The 12187-nt window shown below is 41.8% G+C and overlaps 1 protein-coding gene across 9 annotated transcripts in view; it reads right to left on the bottom strand.

Annotated features, from left to right (window-relative positions):
* Positions 1–1565: 1565 nt before the first annotated feature.
* The window catches only part of diaph2 (diaphanous-related formin 2), a 337446-nt gene continuing 326824 nt past the window's right edge, over positions 1566–12187 (bottom strand). For all 9 annotated transcript variants that reach the window (XM_046405286.1, XM_046405289.1, XM_046405287.1 and 6 more), the window contains one exon: positions 1566–1802. In XM_046405286.1, coding sequence (XP_046261242.1) covers positions 1738–1802 — 65 coding nt within the window. In that variant the 3' untranslated portion in view covers positions 1566–1737. The remainder of the gene's footprint in view (positions 1803–12187) is intronic.

Genomic DNA, 12187 nt, shown 5'->3' with positions numbered 1-12187 from the left:
GTAACTCGTGTTTTGGTAAAAGGGTCACTTATACCATTAGTGCAGGGGAATTGGAGGGCATTTGGAGATTTACTTGCTAAGACAACCATCATCTTGTCTTCTTGACCCCCTTAGTGGATTATTCTGGTCATGCCCACTCTCAATGCGGATCCAGTGGTTGTTTTTTAGTAGCATCTGCTTATAGTTTAGGGCAGTGAGGAGACACAGCCACCCCAGGCATGAATATATGAATAAATAGTTCACATGAAGAAACTGTGTGACACTGGGTCCTGACAGAGGAACAAAACTTACAGCAAAGATTTGTACACTAACACCATGCAATCAGGTGGTTGTTTCAATGCTGAAAGTTTGCATCAAGCAGGAGGTGTTTCCTAAAACCCTTTAGTGTTTGAGCCATAGATTCCCTCAGCAGATTGATTTTTTTCCCAAAAGGTTTTTTTTTTAGATCAACAAAATACATCCTGTAGATCATATAACCCCAAAAACATTTTACATTTTGTTCTATGTTATAAATTTACCCAACGAAACTCCTGAATTTTGGGGGCGCTTTTCCCTGTTTATATTAATTACACATCATGTGATAAAATGTTATTTTATGAAACAAAATATAAAAAAACAAAATATGCCATCATATTTAGAAAAACCCCAGACTGAAATAGATCAATATTCAATACATTTCAGTATTTTGTAACATCAAACCTTCCTCCCCAGAAAAACTGCAGGAAGGTTCAAAGGGTCATGACGGCTTCTCTAGGCAGTTATATGCATTTAGAAATGTGTCAGTCTCTCATGTTAACAGCAAACGCAACCTTGGGACAAGGAGCAGCACCCTGAAGGCATTGATTAATAACACAAAACTAAAAATAAAAATGCATCTTGTCAAAATGGAGATTACGCTTTCAAGAGCACATGCTGTAAAATACCGACTCAGTCATGGGCCAGCTCTTGTGGCTTTACGAGATATGAAATGAAATCAAAATGATTCATGTGGACTCTTGATGACGGTTGAAGGAGGAATTGGCAGGAAAAAAAAAAACAACATTTTAAGCAACCTCTCCCTCTTCCATTAAGCAGGTTGTGAGATTGCCAAGATGGGCGTTGAATTCCTGTCTTCCATTTAAAGGACAGCTGGCCTGCTGCCCCTGTGTTGAATGTACTGTGTGTATTATGTTCGTCAGGATGATAAGCATAGACTATGGTACGGTCCTTCTCGGCAGAGTGTCTGTTTTCAAAACACTGCATGCTGTTTCATGTCAAAATCAAAACTGCATGTGTTGTATTTTGATTAGTAGGAGGTTTAAACTTGCAAAACTTCCATTTCAAAGCATTAAAAAAAAATCTAATGTTTTTTTTTTCTTTTTTAAAATTCATTGACAGAGGACATGAACATTTATGATGATGAGAAAGCATTGAATAAATATGTAAGGCATCAGACGAACAGAATGAAAAGTAAATGTCTGTGTGTGCGATGCAGTTTAGATTCTTTAGTTCTGTGTGGCTTCTTTAGACATTTTTATTCCATACGTGATGCTGCCTGTGTGTGTGTGTGTGTGTGTGTGTGTGTGTGTGTGTGTGTGTGTGTGTGTGTGTGTGTGAGTGTGAGAATGCTTTAGTGTGTGTGGGTCTGTGTGCGTGCCGCAGTGAGGGATGGTCCGTCCCTCCTTCAGACGTCTTCCAGGTCTCCACCTCGCAGGCCTCTTTGGCACTTGTCTAGCGTCTTGTGGTAGACGCGAGTGATCATCGCGGTTGGTGATTTGCGTTGTGGCGTGAACGAGACCTTTCCAGGACTGCACGGCGGTTGTCTGTTCATATAAAAAGGAACAACAAAGAATCAGACAGTGAGAGAGAGAGAGAGAAAGCACAAGAAAGTGTTTTTACATTGATCCATACCGGCACGCAAGAGCTCAACCGAATGAAAGACTGTATAGAGGAAGTGAAAAGAAATGCAGAGGGGAGAAGAAACACTGTGAAGCAAATCCAGGCTGATTGAGAGAGGAGCAGCAGGGGAGGACAGAGGAACAGAGGAGTCTGCTGGAGTTGAGGTGCTTGTGTCTGATGCCATAGTAACTGCTTTCAGCTCCTGGTCCAGGCATCCATTCAAGTGCCCCTCATCTACTCTCAAATCAGATGCAGCATATGCACAGGAGACAACACAAACGTATACATGCAGACACACATGCACGCATGCACGCACACACGCACACAAGAAAAACAAGCAATGGCAGGAAAAAAAACAAGGTCGCAGTTACAAAACAGTATATATAAAACAAAGAAACCCAGTGAACTTGTTTATGTTACATAATCATTCAGAAAGGTTAGGGTAGCAACCTTTCATATACTAATTATAAACTTCAGACAAAACTGAATCAAATGTTTTTTTTTTTTTTTAAAATGAAAGTTTAAAGTGGCTGCTTTACACCTGGAGATTGGTAGCACTGACTGTTTCACTGCAGCGTTTGTGGTCAGAAAGCAGGGCCAGTAACTCTTTGGGTTTTCTCAGGTGCCAGTTCTATGACAGAGTCATACAAACACTGCCTCCCATGCTATCCAACCATGTCTGCCCAGAAATGCCCCTGGCATCCACTGGGCAGCCAGGTGACAGGTGGGGCTGGACAGGACCAGGAAGCATAGCCACGGAGATGACTGCAGGCACACCCACACAGGACTCCCTGGTGTTTCCAAGCGTGCTGCCACAACTATGCCCATTACTCAGTGCCAGCTGTAGGGTGCCAGGCGTCCCGGGCTGGGCGTTGTTTAATGGCACTCTCTCCATCCATCATGTCAGGTAATGAGCTGAGAGTGACTGTGATGGCTAGGAGCGCGCGCACACACACGCACGCACACACACACACACACGCACACACACACACACACACACACACACACACACACACACACACACACACACACACACACAGCCTCCCACCAACACAGTGGAGAACAGAGAGCACTCCTTCAGACTGGATACAAAGCATCATGCAGATGGTACACAGGAGGAGAGAGGGAGAAAGAGAGAGGCAAGGAACAGAAAGAATAAAAGGTTCTGTATTCCCTGCCTTTTTCAGTTTTCACTGTATACATCAATATACAATGGGTAATGGTTAAAGCTAACACATTCTGGCACTGTGTCTTAAATCATCCTCACTATTTTTCCATGCAATCATTTTTACATCCACAGGTGCGTCAGTGAATAGAAAAAAAGAAGAAAAGACAGAACTGAAAACATCATACACAATCTATCCCTGCCAGTGATTTGCAAGCACAATAGCTGTGACCTCATTTTTGGGCCAACAATCCCCTTCACCCCTCTGTCTATCAAAGCATCATAAAAACAGCTGGGAGAAAACAAACTCTTGGTCTCTTATTGCGGGGTCATCTTGAGCTCCATCTGTCACTGTAAGTAGGATGGCGGAAAAAGACAGTGGAAAGGATCAAAGAGAAGACAATACAAAAGATACATGAATTGAGAGACAAGTTAAGACACAAAAGACAAACTGGAACAACCCACAAACACATCTATGAAAATATACAACTGCTGGGGATTTGAATAAGGCCTGCAACAATAGGCCACTAGCCTTTTTTGTTTAATATTGCCTGAAATAGAACAGTGGTTTGTGTCAAGTGGTCTGATTATGTTAAACTACTACTGTTAATATTTTGTTACAATCAAATAACAAAAAGTTTCCAGCCCACAACTCGCTATCAGCTCTCTTCACTGATTTATAATTGACCTTGGTATTGATCCAAAGTACTGGTGCATTGACGCTAACATGAGCACATGCTTGTTGGCTTTGTTATTACAAGAGGCAGCCATTTTGTATGCACAGCACACAAAATGGAAATGAAACAATGCAGACCATTAGTGTGACCACTTGTTGAATCCTTACAGGAACAATGTCGTATAGCAGGTAGCTTTTTTCAGAACAACAAATAAAAAAAGTGCGTGCTTTTGGGTGTATCTGCGTCTTGCCCAAATGCTTGAACACACAGGAAAGGGTTCATCAAGGACTTTGCAAAAGAAGGGAGGAAAACTTCCAGCAAAATGCATCTCCTATCGGAGAAGCCTTACGTGGAGAGCTATTGGCTTCTCATAATGTCTTCTCTGTTCCTATCTTCAGGTGCATAAAAGCCCATCCTTTCCCAACCCCCCATCAATCTATCACAACAATTGAACAAACAGCAGCTATTTCTACTGGGAAAGAAAAATTACTACTAGACTCTACAGAATTGAATGTTGCAAGTGCACACACACTTTAAGAGAGAGAGGGAAACAAAGTGAGACTGGGAGATAGAGGGAGAGATCCATACAAAAGACAAAGTCTACGGTTTTATAAAGCACTGATTGCAACTCTTTCTACTCGCATTGGTTTTGATGGCTTCTTTACCTGCTTCTCCCAGAGGCGACATCTTTCCGAGTTACAGTTGGCGCGACACAGAGGAGCAGAAGAACAGGTAAAGAAATTGACAAAAGAAGAGCAGGTATTCCATGTTACAGCAGGGAGATGTTGGCATAGCGAAACTTAATTAAATGCTGGCTGGCAACGTTACTTAACGCACTAAGGATTTCAGTGAGGGTGGGCAGATGGATGACACAAAATTCACACACCTCACACACGCCTCTTTCTCTCACTCACACACACACAAGAAAATACATTGTTGCTTAAGTGTTCAAGCGGGCTGCAGAGAAACAGCAGAGTGCATTGCTTTGAGGAAGTCTCTCTCTCTCTCTCACACACACACACACACACACACACAAGCGTATCCTTGCATGTATATCGTGATGATCCCTGCCACAAGGGAGAGGCTGTGAATAAGACAAGGGTAATAGGAGGAGGAGAGGACGCCAAGATTATTAAACAGCTGAAGCAGAGGCCTTAAGCCAGCACTGGAAGCTCCAACCTTCTTCTGACTGTTTCGAGGGGCCTCCAGTGAGATGTTGTTTCATGTTATGATAGACGATAGAGCTGCAGTTCCCCTAGTGGATTGCCCAAAAGAGATTAAATATCATAATGAGTTTTGTGTTAGTGTCATCTTAGTCTAATTACTTGGAATTACATCATGATAAGGCGTTATGATCCGCCAAAGAAAGAAAAGCTGACAGTCATCTATCAAATGCTTTCAGCATGGGACACTTTGAGGAATTACCTCTCAGTGGCAGTTATAAACAGGAAGGATTATGCTATGTTAGTTAAATATCATCTGGGTAGAATCAGACTCTGGACCAATGTCTAAACATGGTACGCACATTCATCAAGGCCACGATAACAAGGTCAGGTTCACATAATCACCAATCATGCGTGCAAACAGCTGCAGAAGGCAAACAGGATGCAACACGAGGCACGATGGAGCTGCATTCACTGTAGAAAATCTTTGCAAATCATGCATTCACTGCCTTTTGTGCTAAACAAGTGAGCAACAACACGATTTCTCTGACATGTCACTGCCTTTGTCTAATTCTCTCTCTGAGTCACTCTGCACTTCATATTTTGATGAGATAAAACATAATAAAGGTGATTAGATCTCTGCCCACTGCACATCAACACGTTGTGTTTGTTTCTGTGTCGGAGGGCGGAGCGTCTGCAGCAACTGTCGCAACCTTCTATCACCTCTTTTCATCTCCCCCACCTCCTTTCCTCCTTCCCCTCCGCCAGCCTCCAAGCTACAGAGTAATGGAACTCCCTACACAGAAACAAGATACGGTGTATAAATGGGATGCAGAGAGAGAGAAGCTATTTCTTTCTCCTGAAAGTTATGGGCCAGGTATCGCAAAACTACAGTCGTGGCAAACACAGCCACTCGCTCACTTGTAAGAGTAATCACCCCCAAACAAGGAGCAGGGGAGGGGGGGAAATAGTGCAACTGAAGAAAAGATGAGTTCAGCTGTGGAGAGAGGGGGAAAAAACAACAGGGGAAAGACGATGGGATGGTGGGCCAAAGAAAGACTGTCACTAACCCTTTTTTAACTGATGTTAGAAGTCACTCCCTGATTTATAATAAGCAGTTGAAATACATTCAACCCAATGCATGGCACAAGATTAAAAAGGATTAGAAGCCCATCACACTTTCTTTCAGCTGCTGCACTATATATATGCTAGGTTCATTGTTTTGTTTCATATCTGTTTTTTCCAGAAGAATATCTAAGATTTACCAAAAAAAAAGGGCAGGGCATTTTCACTCTGATTTTGTTACACCGTGCATCCAAGTTATTATTTTTCCCTGCTAAAAGAAGACACAGTTCAGATCATTTACAGTACACCAAAGAAACTTGCATCTGGTGACAAAAATTGAAGAGAATAAAAAAAAAAAAACTAGGATTTTTTTCAACAGTTTGCCTGAATAAATAAAAAAAATATGTAGGAAAAGAAGACAATAAACTGTTGAACTATGCATTGGATGCGTAACAAATGGTTGTTCTTTCGATATGAATTTTTGCAATTGGTATTTACCGCAAATAGTACACAGAACATTTCATAGTTTCTGCTGATGTGTTCACGTTGGTTGCCTCAGTCACTGACTACCATCTTCTTTTCCTTTAATAATGTGTATTTTATCTAATTTATACAGATATATGCAGTTTCTCTCCTTCTCCTTCCAACATTTTCTTTTATTGAATTTCTATACATCCTAGAATGACTTTCACAAGTTCCCTGGGTAATAAACATGTTACTTTCAATCAAAGTCGACTGTGCATGACTGATGTAGTCTGCTAGCCGACCTAACACAATGATGCACCTGTGAAGAACCTTCATCTCTTACTTCCCTCTAAAGTTTAAATATGTATTACCTTGTTCTTTCTTTCTTTCTTTGCTTTTCTTTTTTTCGAAGACAGATTATCTAAATGAAGGCAGTGTACAAATGTCAGGGGATCTGAGCGAGGCGGCTGCAATCCAGTGCTTGATGTGTTTTGGTGTGTTTTCTCAGCATGCTACAGCAGGCAGAGGCAATCAGACTGGCATGAGAGAGGAAAATGCCTTAGACAGTCCACGATAAACACGCTGAGGCAAGTTACTGAAATTTCTGTATTTCTAACACCCCTCTACACCCTGTCCTTCTCCCTCTCGCTTTTTTTCTGTTTCAGTTTCCTTCTCTTGCCCTCCTATTTTAATCTCCCTTATTACTGACATTACCTCCAGTGTTTACTGCAACAAGCTGGCCACTTGGAAACACAGAAAGCAATCTAAACACTATAAATTCTGACTTGAAATGGACACTGAACCTCAGATGGAGGTCTAATTCTGCACGTATACAAGTTGACATTCCTGGTTGACAGTTTGTGTACAGAATTTGGAGGCAAAGTGAATTTAACGGACGGCCTGTTGAGATAACGGTAACGAGGAGAGGTTCGCAGAGAGCATGGTGGTCATAACACATGCAATCAGTTTTGACAGCGCAGGGATGTGGTTAACCTGTCCATGCTTCTATCACCACTCTATCTCGGTGGGTACGCTGACGTGCATGCTTACCAATATTGGTGGCTGACCCAGATAGTGAATACAGCCATTCTTTCCTGATTCCATTTACTGACTGCCTTTGACAAAATTTAGGCTGTGCTCCGTCACTCAAAAAATGGCATTAAGGATTATCCTCTTGCTACCATCACACTAAACACTTTTTTCGCCCGTGTTACAACTAGCACCATCTCTCTACGTAGTCCTTTTATTGTCAGATACGGCATGCAGTGTTCACGCATGCAGTCAATTTCCCTGTCACGATTCCTCATGCAAACAACATACAAGATGCACACATTCACCAGCTCTTTACAACCCCGCTGAATAGAGCTTGGTCTGTAGGTAATGGCTCCTGACTACATTTCGCGCGCTAGTTTATCTCCTCAGTCAGTGAGCTTTGACGGGTCTGAACCAGCAACGAAACAGCAGGAGGGAAGAAAACAAGGTTTGTTTGTGCATGTAAAACTGTGTGTACTATATGCACTTTGAGCTCTTCTCTTAAAAGAAAAAAAAAACAACCAAAACTCTTTGAAGTTCAGCTAATATTTGTTACATTTTTGATTGAAGACAATGAGCCTGAACTAGTTCCACAGATTCCTCATCGGACTCCTCGGGTACAGAAATATCCTTAAAATATATCTGCTGGACTTTATTCCTCAGTCACAGTACAATGCCCCTTGGCATTGTGGGATGTAGCGGATGCACACAGCTCAAATGGAACAGTTATATGAAAGCAGTTTTGCAATCGATCAGCGCCTGAGGCAAAACTTCCATTCATGATTGTCCTCACAGCAGTAAAGTTTCAGGATTCTAAGATTCTACCTAAATGGAACCATGACAGAAAACTAATATCCTTGAGAGTAAATTCCTGAAACTGCAGCATTGCCCATCTGTTTGCCTGCAGTTTGTGTTCTCTTTACTTTGACATTATCTCCTTACTCTGGAACAACACTGAAGTACACAGAATAACTCTGAGGTCCAGTTGTAAGAGGATGTGCAGTACAGGGAGCAGGAGCATTTCCACAACATTCAAACATTAACTTTAGTTCTACAACTCCCATCTGTTGATTATTCTGTCCATTAAGAGATTGATTGATAAAGGCAAAAAGGCAACATCTTTAGATGTTTTATATTGTCTGACCAGCAGTAAAAAAAAAAAAACCCTCTAAACACTTAATTTAAAGTACTGCAAGACCAAGAGAAGCATCAACTCTCACTACCGATAATATGAAAGATGCTTGAAAAACTCCAACTACTGCTTGGTTATCAGTGGTTGCAGATATTTTTTTTCTTTCAACTGTTTAATGATCGCTCTAATTAACTTGTTCATTTGTACACTACGTGCACTATCAGAGTATGTACACTAGACTGAAGCTTTTGATTTGGGGCTTCACCAGTCGCCCGAGACTATGACCACAAGACATGTAGGAGCCATGGAGAGCACAGATGGAGCCTGTGGCAGAGCCCTGTGTTTCACAGTCCTTTGCCAGGAGAGAGAGTCATCCATCAGGCCAAGCCACTCTGCTGCCTAGGGGGGCCAGTCACTGACCCTATAAGACTGATTGGGCCTCAGTGGGAGGCCAGACCCCCTGACTACATGGACATCAGTGCCTGGCTTGCTCCACTGAGGCTGGTTCTGAAACGGACTGAGCCAAAGCAGTGACCTGCTTCCGTTTGGATTCTGTGGACGGAGCTATCTAGATCACAGATAACACACAGTGATCATAAATAGTGCAATAGTTTAAACTTTAACATTTGTCTGGTCTGTAATATCCCAGTTATGGGACTAATAAAAGATTTTCATCAAGGATTATCTTACATCTAAACTAAAACAAATACAGCAAACAACACATGGATAGGTCATCCTTCTACCACAAAGAATTCATAACTCCTGTTAACATATGCAGGCTCGTGTCAACACTTAAACTGACATAACTGTATTAGTATAATGGCATGTTGCTTCGGTTAATACAATGTGAAAACTTAAGATGAAATGACAGAAATCTAATTATTTCATTACATGGTCTTCTGAGCCAACAGGGTCAGAGAATTAACCAGATGAGTGCGAGTACCTGCGGCAGCCAAGACACGCCACATGATTGACAGGTGAACGAGTAAACAGAGAGATAGTTAGACAAATGGAAGCTAAGATATAGTTTGACAGACAGATGGGAGCGTAAATGGATGGTTTGGCAGCATGATAAGGCAAATAGGCTGATGGATCACCAAACAAATGTGGGAGGAGGAAGGAAGAAAATAAAATAGAAGAAAAGAAAAGAATGCCTGCCCGCAGACAACAAAAGATAGGAAGCCAGATAGCCTGATAAACATAGATGGATTGTGTTGATACACGAGGAGGTGGGGCAAGATCGATAGATTGTTTTATTCTATTTGCTTGGCAAACTGGAGATTTGATGTGGCTGGTATCGAGGCGATCTGTTTCTGACGACGCCAGGCGTGACTGTTACAGATGGCGAGATAGCGACACATCTCAATCTTTGGCTAGTGTCACTGCAGTCTATCTTAGCTGCAGTGCTAGCACCACCTTCAGTTCTAGCACTTCTGAGTGTCATAAATGTGCAGTGTTTCATTTCCTGTAAACTCCTGCCCCCACACAACTTTTCAGATTGACTGGGGATCTAAATTAGTGGGCATGAATCACAAGACGCATTCAGGATGCCATGAAGGGTTAACCCTTGACATTGTTGAGGAGTTGTAGTTTGGGGAGAAAAGGGACCGGGTGTCTCAAAGTAGAGAAAGGGTAGGATCCTTAAGCTTCTACTCAGATTTGAGAAAAACAAAATGGATGCCCTGACAACCTGATTCCTCATTACTGCTGCTTGCGTTTATCATGTCAGAATGGAAGACAAGGGTATGTGAAGTTTAGAGGCAAAGGCTCTCCTAGTTAGAAAGGTGGCTTTTCTCTGTGGCTGCTTGAGGGACATGGGAGTGCACTGCAACAGCCTTGATGAGTGTTGCAGGGCTTATAATAGACAGGAAAGGCCCAGAAAGCATGCCCTTTAGAGGTGCAGCATCTCTCACTGTCTGACAGCTTACAGGGCCTAGGCTCTACAGTGACACCTTCACAGTGCGCTCCAGATTACACACACACACACACACACGCTCACAGGTGCATAATGCTCAGACACATATTCTCAGAAACACAAATAAGTTTGGCATCACATGCGCACAATTACGCACAAACACACATAAGCACATGTACACTCACATACACACATACACTAATCCATATGTGATGTGAAGATAACACCTGACAAGCTGAATCTCACCATCACGCTGACAGTATTAATACTTATAAAACAAGCTGGGCTATAAAAACACCCGGCATTCACTCCAGGAAGGGGGTTACGGAAACAAAGATTTGTTTGTGCCATGTTAGGGAAGCAGTATAACTCCCTCACTGTAAACAAAAACATAGCTCAAGTCTCTAGGACAGTGTTGGATTTCTGTCAAAACCACATAGGTGGTGAAGAAGATAAGTAACCAGAGGTGATTCATTGTTAACCAAGTATTTGCAGTAAGGGTGGTAATCAAAGTATACAAGGGAGGGAAGCTACGTCAGATAGTCTCTTTAGAACTTATTCTCACTATTACTATCACTCATTAGCACACCGTATTGTAGAGTTGGAATGATCAGTTGATGAAGTTATATATATCAAATCATTTGTCGTTTGCCAAATATTTGTCGGTTCAAATGTGCAAACCTGCTGCTGCTGATGCTCTCTTTTTCTATAATTGCAAATGGTGTTTCTCTGACAAAATGAGCAATTCTAAGATTGGTTTAAGTTTGGGTTCCAGGAGCTAGTTGATGACTATATAGACACAGATACAGTGGTGCAGCCGCATTAATAAATAACTGTTTCTATATTTACTTCTCATTAACATGCTGCAGTGCAATACACATACTAATCATTCATTACATAATCTATTCACAGTTTACATGAACAAGTGTGAAATATAGCTTCAACTTATGTTTACAACTTTTTCTCTTTAAAGGCCAACTTCAACAAGGACTTCCTCAAAAAAAAAAAAAAATCTGTAACTGGTTACACAGCGGCTACAGGTTTTCCAGCAACAATCCGAGCCACCATCAAATCTCAGGATTCTACACAACACCCCACCACTGATGGCTCAGTCGAGTTAATAAAACATAGTGTTGTGTGTTATTTATTTATTAATACCTTTTTGATGTGTCCCAGCGCGCGGTGTGAGTGGTGGAGGAGATCATAGCCGACTCTGCAAGCGAGCAGCCTTGCTCTTTCCTCCATGCCATCACCATCAGACCCATTTGGGCATGTGAAGATGCCCCCCTCTGTTCACATGGGAGGGTACAGGGTGGGTGTGCTTCCAGAAAGACTTTTCACTTTCTCTTTTAATATAAATCATTCATACTGAGAGATGCTCCCTCATGTACACAAAACACCACAACCCTTCCTACGCTTTGCTACCTACATGTTTTTGCTTGTGCATCGCCCGTGTGACTGTCAATGTGAGTTTCTGTGTGCAGGACAAGTAGAGATGGTAGATTCAGATTATATACATGCGCTGTCTAAAGAAGCAGCAGAGAAGTAACTTTTTTTAAATTGAGATAACTTCTACATATTAATAACTTCTTTGCAAATTGAGCATAATTTGCTGAAAAACATCATAACTCAGCTTTTTGCTATTTTTCTTCTCACATTGAATTCATTTCAGACTGCAAAAGGTGAACAAAGCTT

Source organism: Scatophagus argus, chromosome 12, assembly GCF_020382885.2.
Source record: "Scatophagus argus isolate fScaArg1 chromosome 12, fScaArg1.pri, whole genome shotgun sequence".
Classification (NCBI taxonomy): domain Eukaryota; kingdom Metazoa; phylum Chordata; class Actinopteri; family Scatophagidae; genus Scatophagus; species Scatophagus argus.
This window is presented reverse-complemented; position numbering and strand designations above follow the sequence as displayed.